The following is an 18847-nucleotide window of genomic DNA, read 5'->3' on the forward strand; positions in this document are numbered from 1 at the left end:
GCAGGATGGCGAATTCAGGATCTAGTCCCATGTCGGAATCCTGTAGGAAGGCAGGAGTTGGGTTTGGTAATCAGTGGGCATGTGTCAGTTATGACTAAAATATTCTTGCAATGCCAGTGATTGTTGACATTCGCCTTGCCGTTTTAGTATTTATAAAATACAGTTCTCATTAGTTTTCCTGATTAATGGTGCATTTTGAATGTATTCTAACTATATAGTTGGATGAAATGTTTTTGTTAATTTATATGCCCGAGTGCTTGTTCTGATAGGGTAAGGATCTTCAGAGTAGGAAAGTACATAAGAAATTTAGTGGTCATTAAGCCAACCCTGGGTAAACTCCTTCTCTGGTATCCATATTAAGTGTTAATTCATTCTTAAACTGCTCCAGTCAACATAGGATCCCCATCATACAATGAGCATGCAAACTTAAACAATAAAATTTTTTTTGCTTCAATGAAGAACATACATCAAGCCCACAGGACTCAAAAGCTCTTAGAGTTTTGCAGTCTCAGGCTTTTCATACTTTACTTCTGGACAATGATCTGAGAACTGGAAGTATTCTTTTACTCCTTTGTTTAGTCTAGAATTGACAAAAGCAGTAAATACAAATATTTTATAATATATGCCACCCTCTTTGACCGTCTGTCCTGACACATGTCCTGCCTCAGTCCATTAGTGTATTGTGATGGACATTGATGAAATTGAGGGAGTGCTAAGAAGTCATCATTCTTCCATTTTAGGACCCTGTTTTGAACACTAGTAACTAACTGGTGGTATTTCACCTCCTTAAGCACAGTTCTGAGAACCCTGCTGTCATTAAAGAAAACAAACTTGGTACAAATGGGCAGAAGTTGCTCAGATAATATGTGTTGGCTGACAGGAAGCAGAGTCAGAGACAAGGTATCAAATAAAAAGATTACATTAGAAAAGGGGCTCTGAAGTCATACCAAGGCTTAAGAACATCTCCCCACACTGTTAAACTCCTTAAATATGGAACATCATAAGTTCTTGCCAGCTACATGCAGACTTTATTGAGTGCTTTCTGGGGACCCAACACTAGATACTGTGGGAGTTCAACAGGCATTATTAAGTGCCCTTTGGCAACAGTTAAGCAAAATAATTGTAAAGAAAGATTTCTAAAAGGTGAGAACAATCTGTTTTCTAAAATGGAGCCAGCACAAGAAATTACTTTAGAATCTAAATGGATTTGGAATGAAATAACCTTGATTCTCTTTTTATTTCTGAGTAAGCCCAAAGACAAAATGCTGGTCTGGTGAGAAAACATATAACCTACTGATATTCCTTTTTAACATACAGTGAGTGACCCAAGGCTCAGGGACTTCAGCAGGCAAAAATCTCCCACTAGAATCTACTAACATTTTTTGTTTTCTTGGTATTTCTAATAATGGCAAGTGATACTGCTTTCAAACTCATAGTAGTGATATAGTATTTCCTTTTCCCTCTCTAGCAACTTTTTATTTGTTTAAACATTTCCTTGAGTAACTAAACCTAACACACATCTAACAGAACATTCTCCCCAACAGCAGCAGAATATGCATTTTTCTCAAGTGCACATGAAATAGTCTCCATGATAGACCATATGTTAGGTCATAAGACAGATCTCAATAAATTTAAAAGGATTAAAATCATACAAAGTATGTCCTTCCACCATAAAGAAATACAATTAGGTATTAATAACAGAAGGGAATTTAAGATATTCACAAGTATATAGAATTACACCTCAAAATAATAATTGTATCAAAAGAGAAATTACAACAGAAATTGTAAGATATTTAGAGATGAATGAACATGCAACATACCAACATTTAAGCATGCAGCTAAAGCAATGCTTAGAGGGAAATTTATAGTTGTAAATGCATATGTTTAAAAAAGAAGGAGGAGGGGCTTCCCTGGTGGCACAGTGGTTGAGAGTCCGCCTGACGATGCAGGGGACACGGGTTCGTGCCCCAGTCCAGGAGGATCCCGCATGCCGCGGAGCGGCTGGGCCCGTGAGCCATGGCCGCTGAGCCTGCGCGTCCGGAGCCTGTGCTCCACAATGGGAGAGGCCACAGCAGTGAGAGGCCCGCGTACTGCAAAAAAAATAAAAATAAAAATAAAAATAAAAAACAAATTAAAAAAAGAAGGAGGAGGATGAGGAGGAGGAGGAAGATCTCAAATTATTGGCCTAATCTACCTCAAGAAACCAGAAAAATAAAGCAAACTAAATTCAAAGCAAGCAGAAGGAAGAAAATTAAAATTTTTTCAAGCAAAAATAAATGAAATAGAGAATAGAAAAATAATAGAGAAAATCAGCAAAACTAAATTTGGTCTCATAAAAAGATTTTTAAAAATTAGCAAGCCTTTAGTTAGACTGACCAAAAAAGAGAGAGAGAGAAAGAAAGAGAAAGAAGACTCAAATTACTAAAATCAGAACTATTGCCTCATATTTTTGTGTTCTGTGTAAATATCCATTGATGTAAATTGTCTTGCCTCATAGACGCTCAGTATGGTTCCTACACCTTTCTTTATTCAGAGGGAATGAAGCACGTTGTGTCAGTGGGGTTTTTTAAATTCTCCTAAGAAACACTGCATGCTCAAATTGTGTAATTTAAGGAAAGTCTGTAATGAATTTTTATATACAAAAGGAGGGTGGGTGGGTAGGGTGTAGGGAGCCCGTGAAGGAAAGTGCAGTATATTGGGGTCAGTAACAACCAGAGCACAGTTACCAACCCAGAGCCTGAAAGGGCAGGGGAAGGACCTTGAGATAGAGAGGGTTGAGTAGAACTGCTGACTTTTGACCTTTGACTGGTGGCAGGACTCAGCCGACCAGTGGCACCTCCATAAAGGGGGAGTTGAGAACAAGGGGGACCTCAAACTCACTCTCTTTTCCTGGTCTCCTGTTACTGCTTTCCATTAGCCAAACCCAGTCAGAAGCCAGGGGGCAAGGGAGCCAACACATACAGATCAGCCTCCCTGGGCAGAAAGGAGGGCAGAAACAGGAGGAGATAGATCTGAATGGGGCACCTGGAAGCTATTCAGCACACACCTGATCATGCTAGATGCCCCAATCAGAGAGAACTATTCTGCGTGTGAATAGTTGGAAGTTGACTACTTGAAATTCCATTATCCAAATAGGAGTAAATGAAGAATGAGCAGATTACCCGCCCTGTCTTGTTTTTAGAATAGGCTTCCCTGACTTCATGCCCACAGTAGTTCTTTTCTCCTGTGCTAAGGTCCCACACCATGCAAACCAGGAATGCAGTTGAATGTCTCATTTGTCTTATGGAGTTATTGTGAGGATCTAAGAGAGCATTCTAATACAGTGTAAGGTGACGTATTATGTGCTTAGTAAGCTGACATGCATCGCCTCATTTGATCTTTACAGTAACTCCATGAGGTAGCTGCTACTAACCCCTGCTATTTCATAGATGAGAAAATTGAGTATCAGAGAGATGAGGTAAGTTGTTCAAAGTCTCGTAACTAAGTGGTGGATTAAGGGTTTAAATCCATTCCAAAGTCTGGGTCTTAATCACTAGGTTACATATGTCACGACTGCCTTCCTGGTTTGCACAGTGTGGGATCCGAGCACAGGAGAACAGGGCTACTGTGGGCAGGAAATCAGAGAAGGCTTCAGTGAAAGTAGCATTTGAGCCAGTGTAACGGGATTATTTTCCTTTTCTTTATTTTGGACTCCTAACATGCTAACTTATCAAGAGAAAAAGCAGAGTTAATGGATAAACAAATTGTGGTATATTTATACAATGGAATACTTCTCAGCAATAAAAAGGAATAAACTATCTCCAGGCACTAGCTTGGGTGAATCTCAGAAGGATTATGTTGGGTGAAAGAAGCCAGATGCAAAAGAGTACATACTCTATTTTGCTGTGATAGGAATCATAGTGGTCTCCTGGGCAAAGGGGAGGGGTATGAGAGCAAAGGAGTACTAGAAACGTGGGCGTGCAGTGGAAATGTTCTACATCTTGACTGGAGTTGTAGTTAACAAGAGAATATATTTGTCAAAATTCATGAAACTGTACTTTAAAAAGAGTATATTTTATAGTTCGCAAATTATACCTCAATAAATTGATTTTAAAATAACTGATGAAATTATGAAAATGTATTAAGTAAAAATTACGCAGTTGATTTAGAGTCAAAATTACTGTTCAGAAATATAATAGGTGATATACATTTATTGTAAATGAATTAAGCCAGATATAAAAGCCAAAATTCATGTGATTTTTTTCCCTTGGTAAAATTACCACCTGTGAGGTATTTTTTCAAACCTGAATTACCTTAAATTTCTTTTTTTTTTCTTTTTAATCTAGAATGGTCAGTTGGAGTGCGTACGCTGGATGGTGAGTGAAACAGAAGCCATTGCTGAATTGAGTTGTTCTAAGGATTTTCCAAGCCTTATTCATTACGCAGGTTGCTTCGGCCAGGTATGAAGAGATTTTTAATTATCTTCTATTTGCATGCTATGTAATCTGTCTCTCTTTAAATTTTTAGTCCATCAAAATCCAAACATAAAAAATCATCAAAAATGTATTCAAAGATTTATAAGCAGTGATATTCATTGCAGTATTTTTTATATGAAAGAAATGTTTTAAACAACCTAAATATTCCAGATAGGATATTGGATAAATGATGAAGCAACATCCATATGATGGAATTTTACAGAAAAATATTCATTATATAATATTGAATTAAAATGTATGATACAAAACTGTTCCTGTAATTTGGTACCAACTTTGAATTTTGGAGAGAGAGAAAGAGAAATAGATTATAAAACTAGAAAAAACTATGTCACAACTTGTTTTTATAGTAATTATCACTCAGGGTAGAATTATAAGTGGCTTTTATTTTCTTTCTTATATTTTTCACTTTTTCCAAATTTCCTACAATAAACAAATTTAACTTTTGTCAAAAGGAAAAATGATAGATTTTCTTGAAACCAAAATTAAGAAGAAAATCTTTGGTATGGCATTAATCGAGGAAGTCTCCGTCCATTAAAGATAAGCAATCACACTAACTAAATGAGTCTCAGTTACAACCAGTTTCTGCGTTAGGAAATCCCAGTGTGAGTAACTGACATACACAGATCACAGTCCAGTGTATGCAGTAAAAAATCATCACTAACTCCCTTTGAGAAGGGTGAGTATAAATTATCTTTTTTAAAAAAATTGGAACCACAAAATGCCAATCTCCGTCTTAAAAAAATATAAATAAAGTCAGCACTGTATTAAAATAGATTTAATCACATTTGTTTGTGGCAAAGAAAATTGCTTCTCATGCATATAACTTTATCCCTTTGGCTTCATACGCTTTCCCAGTGGCAGTAAATTGTGGTATTGTCAACAAGAGATTATGCTTTTTCAAGCATGACAATCTCAAATTTTAAAAATAGACTCCTAGAATATTACCACAGCCTTTCTTCAGGGGGAGTCATGTTAGGTGATAGTTTATTTTGTGCCATGGTAACTTCAATTAATATATATGTAATGTTTCCTATATGTACCAAGCACCATGCCGTTGGATTTTGTGTACATTATCTGCCTTATGCCTTAAAACAACCTTATTGGATTCTGTTGTTTTTATCCCCATTCTATAGATGAGGAGACTGAAAAAAGAAATCTTAAGTGGCTTGCTTGTGGTCTAATGGCTAGTAAGAGCAAAGGCTGGATCTCAGCTCAGGTCCTTTGGCTTTGGGACCAGATTCTGGTTTTCCTCCATTTGTGTAGATAATTTGTATAGCTTGTTTACAGTGGCACGGATACAGCTGCAGAAGTCCTTTTTTACAATTTTATCTCACAACACGTTGTGATATTTGGAGTGTCTTAACACAGCTCGTATGAAATTCATGGAATGAAGAAAGGAGCAGGAAGAACATTTAAAATTTGTAAAAGCCAATGTCTTTGAAATAATGACTCCGTTTTCTTTGTGTATTGCATTTATGAGCCCCAGTCATGGTGCTCTACAAACAAACATAAGAATTAATAAGATTTGTTAAGATGCCCTTTTTTTGCTTAGACTGGCAAAGGGGAGAATAGTATTTTCAAATGACCAAAAGAATCATTAAGACAATAGTCTTCATAAATCATTCTCAGTATAAAACAAAATTTTATTTCTTCTCAAATTGTCTGAGTAATTGTTTCATACCCCTGATTTCACTTGCTTATGTAAAGCCTAAAGAGGAATTTCAGATATCAGTGAAAAGGCTGACTGCACTTTTGGAAGAGCTTGCCAAAGAAAAGGAGGAAAGGATTGCACTGCTGTTCTGAGACTTTAAGTCAATAATTGGGCATCCGGCCTTCTTTGTCCTGAGCAGTGTTGCTTATATGCGCCAGTTTCTCTCTTCAGCTCTCACAGCAGGCTTCTCATAATTTTGAAGCTATTGGGACAGAACAAAAGAAAGTGCCATTCCTGGGACTGGCTGGGGGATAGTGTAGTTTGCTTGGCTCGACCAGAGGAAAATATGGAAATTGGTGACCTATGTGAAGAGCCATGTCAAACATTTGCTTCATGTTAGTATCAGTCTTCAGATTGTTATTTCAAGCTGATAAGCATTTTTAATGACCTCAAGTACAGCAAGGCATTCCAGCAGTGCCTTCAAGGAGAGCATTCCTAACTACGTAGAAAACGTAGAAGCCCATTAGGACTGCAAATTCTGCCCAGCCATCCTACATCCACCGCGACCACTTATGTAACAGATAACCTGTGGAGATGCTGAACTTGGAACCATTACAAGGCTAATATTTTCACAAGGAAGACTGTTATTGAACAGTTTTCTAATGGATTCAGCACATGCAGGTTTTTCTACATCAAGCAGGCACTTGAGTGTGTTCTGGTTTTGTTTCTTCAGTAAATACCCTTGGAAAGGACAGTACAGAGGAAAATTCCTCTCTTGGTTTATTTTAGTTGCCCTCTGCCCCTCCTATAGATTCTTAAAGAATGAGCTCCATTTGACTCGCAATTTGTGTCCTTTTACTGGTTAAAATTACCTTTAAGGGCTCCAGAACCGCAGGGTAGCCAGCAGTTTTTAGTGGTCTTCTGGAGTGGTAGATCTTTGGGTGATAGGAATTGATTTTCTTCCTCTTGACACACCAGGTCCCGGAGGGGGCAGCTATTTCATTCCCTGATTGTACCTAGCAGAACCGGCCACAGGGAGCGTGAAGGTGAAGGCATGAGGGACGCTCAGGGAATGAGCAGGGGCGTCCTCGGATGGGCCTGCTTTGCTGTCCCTTGAGAGAGATGCTTGCTGGCGAAACAATTGAGACAGAATTGTCTCAAGTCAAAGTCACCGCCTGTGTAACTCGGGCAGTTTTATTCGAACATGAAGGTTCAGATGGTCTCGTCCAGGATCCCAGCAAAGCTCTTGCCCTCAGGTGCTTGGGGGCTCCGGCCTGTTTTGCATTGGTCACTGGTTCAGTGGGCTCTCTGATACTTTCAACATCAAACTTATCATTTTGTTTCTGAATCTTTCATGTGACTTTTGGTCAAGGAGTTTTGCTAGGGAAACAACAGGAAGCATAGCATTAAGCATTTACCAAGAAAGAGCACATTTGCCTACGCTATGTTCATTCTCCATTTTAAATGTTTGCCCTGATACAGATCAAAAAAAAAACAAAAAGCACTTTTTCAAAAAAGAAAAAGCTCAGCGGTTCCTACGAATGGTCATGAATAGGCATGCTGGTGAGGGGGCTCCTTCCACAGGCTGTGTTATCGTTTTTCCACGGTTTACTTTAAAAAGGGGAAATATTCTGTTGACTTTATTGTTTCATTGTCATGGGGTAGAAAAAAGTAAACAACACTAAAGGGTTATGATTGCAGATGAAAGCAAACTGAAGAATCTTTGAATGGCACAAGCATTCATCTGCTCTCCAAGGACCTTTGAAAAAGCTTAACCAACACAGAGCTCCACAACCCACAGACTGACAGTTAATGTGATTTCTGTGACCCAAGGGTTGGAAAGGGAGTGTGTCCTTTATGGAGTCAGGGGTCATGGGGCAATGAGCCATGGTGGATATTCATATTCAGAAGACAGAGAACATTAGCTCCTGAGTCTGAGTTTAAATCCTAGCCCTACCCTTACTAGCTCAGTAGCCTTGCATATGTTTACATTTTTTAAAAAAGAAAAGGTCTCCCTGGACCTCAGTGTCCTCATCTTTAAAATGGAGATAATAGAACCTTCTTTACAGGGTTACTCTGAGGTCCAAATGAGAAGAGCCACATGAAGCACTGCCCACTGCCAGCACATATTAGACACTAGGTAAATGTTGGCTATTATGGTTATTGGATACCTTCCACTTTATTGTTTTTATTTCTATAAATATTATTTAATATATTTATTTCACTATGAGTGAAGTATCAGAGAAATTGGGCAAAGAATTATTTAGGCCTTAGCCTATTTAATCAATTCTTAGATGTATTTTTTTTTCACATTTTACTATCTCTAGATTCTACATTTATCTTACAGTAAATGACAATATGAGATTATTGCTGGCCATCCTTTTACATTTGAACGTGTCAAAAACTGGAGTGAATCTTATAATTGATGGCACGTTAGAGTTGATAACCTATGATCACAGACAAAGCTGCTTCCTTTAGAACTTATGGCTGTAACAAAACTGTAGACATTTTATTGATACCAGTAATAAACCGGTGGCATAGTTTTCAATTACATTTTTAATTAGACTGTCCAGCAAATCTCATAAATTACATGCATTAATTGCCGCTTTAAATAAATTTCATTGCCTATAAGAACGTGCAAAATACAACATTAAAACAGGTCACCAAAAGAGCAGAAAATCTCGAGAAGAGGAAACGAGTGCATGAAGTAGGTTTCAAGTCATTAGATGTAAGTTGAATGGGTAGGTGGGTGCGTGGGTGATTGTGTGGAACGTCAGTTGCAGAGGCATTCTGTAAAACAGAAATAATACTGAAGAGCCAGCCCATCCGTGGGACTGCATTGGATGTTCTCTGAAAGCAATGCCTATGGGAAAATGAAGATCTGAAGTTACATTCTTCCTTTAACATCTTCCTGATACACACACACACACATACACACACATACACACCACGCACACACTGGTGGGGGGCAGAGGAGAGAACCCGCGGAATGTCTAAAAGATAAAAGAAGAGGTGGGCATCGTTGCATATATATCTATAACATGTATGCATTTATAAGGGCCTTCTTAGTTGGAGAAAATAGCTGTATTTGTTCTGTTCTCCTTACTAGATATTTGTCAAATAAGTCACTGTTTAAATTGTAGGACTGTGGATCTCTGCTGGAATGTTCTCCCGAATCAAAGCAGAAAGCATTTCTCAGAGACTGGATGCTAAACATGCTTTTACCCAAACCAAGGGATTCTAGCCATCTCCATGTCCCTCTCAGAAATCCTAAGTGGACAGCCAGCCCATCCCTTTGAGCAGTGCTTCTGTGCACTGTATCGTAGGGGAGATTGTCATTTCCATCGATTTCTCAGTGAACAGGCCAGTTGCATAGCTTCTTATTAAAGTAAATTGTCCACTGCAGAACACAAAACTGAATTGGAGGGGCTGGGCAAAGACGTGCCTTGTTCTGAACAATAGGATAAACATTCTTCCTTTATGTAAGTCTTGCATGTTGAATTGGGTAAGAGCCTTAATTATAGGAAAGAATTATCCATGACATCGTAAGAAAAGCAGGCAGGTTGTCATAACAGTATGGACTGCACCTGACTGGGAGAGTCAGGGGCCAAGGCAACTCCTGCCTCACACAGACCTTGCCCTGTTCTCCCAGGTCATCAAGCCCCTGCAAAGTCCAGGTCTCTAGATTCTCCCCAGATTTCTACAAAGGGAAAATTCCTAGTCTTAGGAATAGTATTCTATTTCCTATAACTCCATTACTATAAGTTATTCAGTTATATTCAGTTATTCGAAACACTGAATTACAATAAAGGGCATTTTCTATGCATGTGGAATAGACATATCCACTATAATATTTAATCGAGTCTGAAAAACATGAAAGTATGCCTGACAAGAAGGTACATATAAAACGTTTCTGAGTATCTTGAACTCCTCTGAACTTTACTTGCTAAAGAGAGAAGCTGCTAGAGTATCAGAGAATATCCAGTTGTCTTCTTCAGTTTTCTGATTTGTAAAATAATTGAATTGGATCATTCCCTAAAATCTCTGCCACTTCACATTTTTAACATTTAATATCATGGGGGTCACCACAAACTTGACAATGACATTGAAGATGGCAGCACTGTCCTTTTCACCAGTAGGGGCCCAGCAACCTGCCCACTTGATGTTTCTGTGTCTTAGGCATTGACTTCTAACCAGTTGGTCATGTCATAGATCTTGAGGTACACCCACTCATCCAGATCTTTTCAGGAGTTAAGATCACATGGTTCGATCATCTGTCTCCAGATAAAAATATTTTGGTTTTTTCCCTACCTAATTAGAAAAAATAAAGGAAGTTGTTGTACCTTATGCATTCGAAACATCACCTGCTCTGGTCCAAATGTCACTCCCAGCTTCCTCCAAGTTTGCCTCTGAAGAAGAGGATTAAGCACATCAGCCTATCTTATCGTACTCCTACCTCCCAACCCTAGCCTCCAGGCTTTGCTCCACCTCATTCTCTAGGGACGTGGAGGGTTTCACTTCCTACAAGATCTGTCTGCTTTTGCAGCTAACACTCACCATGCTTTCCCGGGGTGCATTCTTGGTCGGTTGTAGGTATTGATTACATTTTCTCTCCTTGCTCTTTAGAGGGGTTACTCCCTGCTTGCTCGTGTAAAAAAGGTGTGGTACAAATATTCAGTCTCTCCCTGATGTCACTGATGCCTTTATAAACAGTGCGCTGTTCCCCACATGAGGGGAGAAACATGAAAGGAGCTGGCTATTTTTATCCAGCATTCCTTTAGCAGATTAGTTGGCATGTTCAGAAGGTGAAGGCAAATTTAATCCAGAAAAATATAAAAGTTCATGACCAGTCCAAGCAAATAACTGGAAAAGAAAATCCTTTAAAAGGCTAAGGAGAGGTTCAAGGCTATTTCAAACGCATGATCATCTTTTTAAATGTCAAATTCCACCCACTAAACTTCATGCTATTGTTTTTACCACTCTCATATTTTTTTAACATTATGTTTAATTTTTCTATTTTAAAACAGTGAATTCCCATCCTCGTGCTTTCTCCTGAGGCCAAACGTAACATGTAAATACCACAAAAGACTCAGTGGGTAAAATGCAAACAGATTATGACAACACACACTGACTGTTCTGTGTCTTTGCTTTTGAAAGGTTGTGTTCAAAGCTTTGGGTCCCTTTCCTTTAACATAGAAGAAGAGAAAGATTTATCTGTTAAAACAAACAAACAAAAAAAACACCAACGTTTGGTCAGAAAAATCAAGAGGGTCCCAGTTTTATTTCAGTGTGGTTATCTTATACTTAGCAACTTAAGATGTTGCCTCTTTTTTGTAAGCTGATTGATTGTACGGTATGGGATTAGGAAGGCATGGTTGAAGCATGATAAACTTAAAGTAGAAGCTAGGTATCTCAACAGTCCAAGGTTTTACAATAATATTCTTGAAGCCTCCAGATAATATAACAAAGTAACAAAAACATTGCCTTGGACTCAAAAGACTGGACTGGTTCCAACGTTGACTGTCTCACTGTGTGACTGAGGAGGTACTCAAACTTTCTGTGAATCAGTTTTCCCACCTGTAGAATAAGTAAGCAAAACAAGAGCGTTTCTGAGATAACTTTCTGCTCTTCAAATTCTCAGAGCATTCTTCTTTCATTAACTTTAGTCAGAGATGCAAGAATTTTCAGTTCATACTGAATGGAAATGTCCTCCTCGTAAGGTAAGCTTGGCTATATCTAAGCTTCACATGTTGGAGTTTTGTTTTCCTCTGTCCTTATATTAGACTTCACTACGTGACAGTCTATTAATTCCAGCCTGTCCTTGTGTTTAATAGGAAAAGATTCTGCTGTGGCTTCTTCAGTTCATGCAAGAGCAGGGCATCTCACTGGATGAAGTAGACCAGGAAGGCAACAGCGCCGTTCATGTGGCTTCCCAGCATGGCTACCTCGGGTGCATACAGGTACACAGGCCCTGCTGCTCTGGAGAGAGAAATGAGTGCATCAAGTAATAAAACAAAACATGGGAATTTTGTTCACTGGGAGAATGTCTGGATTAAATCAGCTTTTCCTCTTATAGTGGATCATGAGGAGTCAAATTGATGCATTTGTATTTCCAGAAATGCACACAAACACTGGCATCAGTAGCTGTCTGGGTTTCCCCTGGAGTGTCACAGGATGTTGAAGGGGACACTTCTTGCCCTTGCAGCATTACCTTAAAACCCCAATGCTGAGGACAATGAAGTACCCCATGTTCTCAAGACAGCAGGAAACCACTACCAGACTGACATCGCTGAGTCCGTCACATGGAGGGTGCGCCCTTCCTGCTGTCATTAGCACACTTCGCCTTCCCAAATGTCTGAAACACAGGACCGAATTTTTAAGAAAGAATGAGAAGAATTCCTCAGAGTAGCAAGCAGGAGGCTTAGGAGAGAGAGTGGTGTGGTTTTCTTCTCCCGTTCTCTGTAGTAGGACTGAGCTTCCCCAAAGCATTCAAAAAGTCCCAGAACTGATTACAGGAGGCCCTCGATATTGGTCCCCTCTGCCCATGGGCAGGCTCAGCAGGGCCTCAGTTGGCCAGCCGCTCCACCCAAGAGCCTCCGGTGGCCTCATCCTTTTAGCCCAACATACCTTGGGAATATTACCATGTCCTTTGTGTGCAGTGATGTAGAGAGGTTGGGGAGCAGAGCCACAGGAGGTGGGGAGGCCCTTCCCCCTGCCCCAGGCCACCTGGAGGTACATCCAGGAGGGCTGCTTAGAGAGCACAGGGTTCCTACAGGAAGAGGGGTTGTCCTCTCGTCCCACAGCTGAATGCAGAGCTGCACAAAGCTGAGCCACACCCAGTGCCGCCATCCTAGCAGCACATAGTGGGAGGCCCTGCGAGAGTCCTCAGAAGCTTGGGGCACACGTGAATGTGAAAACTGGGTATTTATTATATACAATAGTTTACACCTGCTAATCCCAAACTCCCAGTCCTTCCTTCTCCCACCCCCCTGTATAGCACAGGGAAATAGTCAATATCCTGTGATAAACCATAATGGGAAAGAATATTAACTAAAAAATGTCTCTGTGTATAACTGAGTCACTTTGCCGTACAGCAGAGATTAGTACAGCATTGTAAATCAGCTATACTTCAATTAAAAAGATTTTTTTTAAAACTGGATAGGCTTTTTTACCTAGAAAATGTAAGGCCCTGACTGACAAAACGAAGAGAGAAGAGAGCTGAAGAGAAGGAGGGAGAGTGACAGTGTGAGGAGAGGAAAAGCTTTGAATTGGAAACAGAGTTTAGAATTGACCTGGAATTTAATTTATGAACATAAATCATAATTACCAGAGTCCAACCAGTCACACCATTCTCATCATTGAAAATGACCCAACATCTATGGATTTGTTCCCACATCTGCCTGAGATGTAGGAAAGGGCGATTGACAACGTATGGCTGAAGGCCATGATTAAAGAAAATACTTTTACCTCACCAGATTTATACCGTTCAAAGTATGTGTATGTGAGAACTCTAAGAAAACAACACTCTTTTTCAGCCTTATTAGGTATTGTTTCTTTTATTCCAAACTCAACGGGTACTTACTGAGGTCCTACTGTGAGCAAGGTAGACTGTATCTCAGAGAGAAAACTGGGAAGTGAGAACTTGCTCGGGAAGGTAGAGAGGACTCAGGGAATTCAGACGATGTGGAAAAGCAGTAAACGTAAGAGGCAAGAGATTCATAAAACCGGAAAGCAGAGGTCACAGCGAAAAGCCCTCTGCAGAGTCTCCTCACATGCAACCACTCTGTGGAAAGCCACGCTGATAGGAAATATTTCAAGTGTCTGGGAAGTTTCCCCACTGTTGTTGGCAAAGCGTGCATCTTCTAATTTAAGACACCAAGTTGTAAAAGGAGTGATGAGAAAAGAGAGAAATTTAAATTTTTACCAGGATCTGCAGAAAGATGAAAGGAGTAGCATTACTTTTTGTGGAGGAAAAATAATTAAATGAAGACTGAAAACTTCATTTTTCCATGTGACAAAACACTCTATATTTAATAGTATTGAAGTAGACTGTTTTTATCAGCCTGTAAATGACTGCAACCCAAAGAAAACCAGCTGATATCACTAATTCTGTTTGAGATCTTACTTATTTTCCTTCTTAATATGTGAGGAGAGGCAGTCTGTCTTTTCAGAGTGTTCGTCTCTCCACTTAACACAAATGATATTTTTGGCGCTAGACACCATGGATGTAGAAACTTGAATAATCTTGGAAGCGGGTCTATCCACTGGGTGTGAGAATAAAAAAAAAATAGGTACAAAGAGATTGAAAGTAGAAAAGGGGGTGAGCGAGGACCTCTATGAAGTGAAGAGGGGAACTGAGTATGGAAAACATTGGAAAGATAACTGCAGAGGCCAGAGTCAAGGGGAGCGATAATAGTGTGTTTATGCTGAGTCTCTGAGAGCTCAGGGTGAGGTGATCTCTGCGACACCCTGTGACGTGGGTGGCAGTGGCCTAATAGCACCTTTTGTGGTGAGTGATCCTAAACCGAGAGGAAAATGAAGCTCCTTAATGACTTCTAAGTCTAAGTAGTCTAGGAATTTAAAAATCACAAGTATTTCTTGTGGAAAAAACATTTTCTGTTACTAAAATAAATCCAGAGGTCTACAGACTGATCTTGATAGCGTCAAAAAATACGGCAGACTCTGACAGTTGATTAATATGGATGCAACAGCTTTCTGTGGGGTCTGTTGTCATCACAGCATAAAAACAAGAGAGTTTTGATTTTTTTTTAATTAACCATGTCAGGGAATTCCCCGGCGGTCTAATGGTTAGGACTCCGGGCTTTCATTGCCAAGGGCAAAGATTCAGCCCCCGGTCAGGGAACTAAGATCCCACAAGCTGAGGTGCAGACAAAAAAAAAAAAAATTAACGATGTCAACCGTGCTCCATCAAATCTCTCTCCCCTCTACTAATGGTACCCTGGCCAGATTCCTTAACTTTTTGCTTTTGTTTGACTATTAACAAATTTACTTCAAACCAGTTTAAAAATCTCAGTCTTATTTCTGGTTCAAAGCATTCTCCTCCCCAACCCAGATCAGACTCAGGGTGAGAGGGACTTGGTACGGGACGGAGGCATGACTGGTTTTTTACACACCACCTTAGCTCCTATTCCCCTCTCTCTTCTGGGCTCCGGTGTTGGGGACAAAGGGGAGGTATGGAGAGAAAAAGTCAACTGTCTCTTTGCTTTACTGCCAGAGGTCATGGCATCTCCCTGAAAGTTGTCTTGCTTCTTTAGCTCACTATGGTTGGCCACTGATGCCCTCTGGGGAAGCCTTCAGAGGCTGAATCTCTGGTGGGCACGGTGGGTGGGGACTTCAGAGGGTCCTCTAGAGCCTTCCCACTGATACCTGAGACAGGAGATCTGGCCCCGACCTCACATCCTCCTCCGCCATACAGTCCCCTCCACCTGTGTTCCACCCCACCGCCTCCTGTTGCTAAAGAGCCCTCTCCTTTTTTTTCTTTTTAATTTATTTTATTTATTTATTCTTTTGGTTGCATTGGGTCTTCGTTCCTGTGCACGGGCTTTCTCTAGTTGCATCGAGCGGGGGCTACTCTTCATTGTGGTGCGCAGGCTTCTCATTGTGGTGGCTTCTTTTGTTGCAGAGCATGGGCTCCAGGTGTGCGGGCTTCAGTAGTTGGGGCACGTGGACTCAGTAGTTGTGCCTTGCGAGTTCTAGAGCACAGACTCCGTAGTTGTGGTGCATGGCCTTAGTTGCTCTGCAGCATGTGGGATCTTCCCGGACCAGGCAATCGAACCCATGCCCCCTGCATTGGCAGGCAGATTCTTAACCACTGCGCCACCAGGGAAGTCACCCGAGAACCCTCTCCTTTTTAATTGGGTGATAACAAGCTCACAGCAAGCTCCCTTCTACAACGTCTGCTCAATATATGGGACATACCCTTGCCATGGCACGTGGTGGGAATGTGGGCCCTGACATGACAATTCTCTCCTGTTCTTTTTATTCCTGATTGGGTAGGTTCAGCAACAGATCATGTGCACTGCCCAAGTAAATAGGAAAAAGTAAACAAAATTCCTTCTTTTTCTTATGGGCATCCCCAACTTCAAGGGCCCACCCACTGAAAGGGACAAAGCCTCTCACCACAGACACTGCCCTGCACACCTCCTAGAGGAAAGGACTCTAAGGAAGAAGGAGCCTCCACCCCTTCCCAGTCTCCTTCCGAGGCTGTTGTGAGATTGATAGTAGTGGGATTGGTTGGCTGCATCGTTGTAGGCTCCAAAACGAGGCATCTGACACCACTGAAAGCTCACCAGAGGCTGTCCTTTGTGTGTGATGGTATTCCTCAACCCAACCGTGTCCTGCTCTGGGCTCTGGTGACTGGTTTTGGAACAACAGGAAAAGTTCCATTCAACCTTCTGTTACAGTCATTAAAAAATACGGATGTTTACGGATGGACCTAGAGAATATCATACTAAGTAAGTCGGACAGAGAAAGACAACTACTATATGGTATCACTCGTATGTGGAATGTGAAAAATAATACAAATGAATCTATATACAAAACAGAAACAGACTCACAGACATAGCAAACAAATTTATGGTTACCAAAGGGGAGAGGGAGGCAGGAGGAGGAATAAATTAGGAGCATGGGGTTAACAGATACTAACTACATCAAATAGATAAACAACAAAGACCTGCTGTATATAGCATGGGGAACTATATTCAGTATCTTGTAATAACCTATGATGAAAAAGATCTGAAAAAAATGTATATAAATATAACTGAATCACTTTGCTGCACACCTGAAACTAGCAATATTGTAAATTAGCTGTACTTCAATTCAAAAAAATAATAAATACATAACGTTTAGAGGGAGGTTCTGATATAATCACATGTCTCCGCATTCTCTGACAGACCCTGGTTGAATATGGAGCAAATGTCACCATGCAGAACCACGCGGGGGAAAAGCCTTCCCAGAGCGCTGAGCGCCACGGACACACCCTGTGCTCCCGGTACCTGGTGGTGGTGGAGACCTGCATGTCGCTGGCCTCCCAGGTGGTGAAGCTAACCAAGCAGCTGAAGGAGTGAGTGACCTGTTCGTTCCACGAGAACCAAGTCTGGCTGCTCGTCGTTGTGCTTAGGTTTCAGCCAGGTCTTTGGAAGGCTCCCTCCTGCTTTTCTTACAGGAGTTCCCTAGTATCCTCCTCATCTTCTTTTCTTCCTCCGTCCCAAGTCCTCATGGCCAGCATTCATGCCATTTCTGCAGAGGCAAAATGATATTTAAACAAAAAAAATGCAGAGCTAGCTTCCTAAGCGGAGAACTTAAGCCACAGTGGACAAGGGAAAGGAGCCTCTCTCTGTGCTCACATCTCAGGGTCAGATGACGTGGCAGGTGCGGAAAGCACACGTGGGCATCATCCCAAACTTCTGTCCTTAACAGTCTAGCAAATCATCAAAAGCAAGAGAGAGAGAGAAGGGCTAGAGATGGGCCAGTTTCTCAGTTTTCTCAAAAAGAAAAAATGTATATTTGGGAAATTACAGACAGGTCACCTGGTAAATATCACTGGCAAATTTATTATAAAAATTAAGCAGACGATTCATGAATCCTCAGAATTTAAAATCCTCGGAATGTAAACTTAGTGTGATGTTACTTAAAACACTCTTGGTCTAGCTAAAATCAGTTCTTTTTTGATGAGATGATTCAGCTGGTACACACTGCATACCTAGATGCCAGGGAAGCATTTCTGGAAGGCTGCCATGATATGCTTGAAGAAAGGAGGACCAGAGGAGAGGCCATCTGAGGGGTCTCCAGCAGGTTGGAGGATTAAGGAGCTGATGCTCGTCTGAGGGGACCAAGGTCAGCCCTTGGAAAACACATCAGCCAAGTGACAGCTGCCATACTAGGAAGGGAATCATTGAACATCAAAAATAGTCCTCAAAGTAATGGTGACAGATTAGGAGGACAAACCTTAAAAATTAAATTTTAAGGAAAAAAATGAAGTTTTATTTTAAAATTATAAAAAGTATTTTTTTTTCTTTCCTTGTGAAAAAAGACCTGTGGTTGGTAGGAGGTCTTAACTGATTAGAAGTGTAATTCATGCAACAATATGACAAGTCCTGAGATCCTCTGGTTCCTCGCTAAGCTCGGGGAATTGTTTTCTCTCTCTGCTTCTATCCTCTTGCCTTAGAGGTAAGAGTCTCTGTACTCCACTGCTTCTCCCCCTGCCAGTACCTAGAATACTCTCTTTAATGAATTTAGGCTTTTACTAGGAAAAAAAAATAAAATTTAAACTTAAAAATTAGAACGGTTCCTTTCCCTCCAAGGATCCTCTGCCCAATTACACAAGATTCCCCCGGGGCAGGTGAGCTAAGCGAGCCTGAACGTCTGGGGAAAATGCACACAGATTCGTAACTCAGTAAGTTATCTTGCTACAGCGAACATACTTGTACACGTCTTTATGTACATGTACTGGTGTTTCTGAAAAGTTCCTAGAAGGGGAATTGTCAGAACAAAGTGCATATGTATTTAAAATGTGGATAGATCTCGCCACTGTCCTCCAGAACTGTTGTACCGGTGGACACTCCCCCCAGTAGTATATGGACATATCCACCAAGAGGAACTTTAAAATGGTCCAATGGAATGTTTTTTCTTAAGGTTTGTACTCAGAGAAAAGATCACAAAACCTTCCACTGTCCCTTACCACAGAGTCGGAGAAGCTTTC

General features: G+C 40.7%; 1 protein-coding gene across 3 annotated transcripts in view; it reads left to right on the forward strand.

Annotated features, from left to right (window-relative positions):
* Positions 1-18847, forward strand: part of SNCAIP (synuclein alpha interacting protein) — a 147776-nt gene that overhangs the window by 111059 nt on the left and 17870 nt on the right. For all 3 annotated transcript variants that reach the window (XM_060146214.1, XM_060146212.1, XM_060146213.1), the window contains 3 exons: positions 4326-4439; positions 11961-12086; positions 17040-17209. In XM_060146214.1, coding sequence (XP_060002197.1) covers positions 4326-4439; positions 11961-12086; positions 17040-17209 — 410 coding nt within the window. The remainder of the gene's footprint in view (positions 1-4325; positions 4440-11960; positions 12087-17039; positions 17210-18847) is intronic.

The sequence above is a fragment of the Lagenorhynchus albirostris genome, chromosome 3 (assembly GCF_949774975.1).
Source record: "Lagenorhynchus albirostris chromosome 3, mLagAlb1.1, whole genome shotgun sequence".
Taxonomy (NCBI): Eukaryota; Metazoa; Chordata; class Mammalia; order Artiodactyla; family Delphinidae; genus Lagenorhynchus; species Lagenorhynchus albirostris.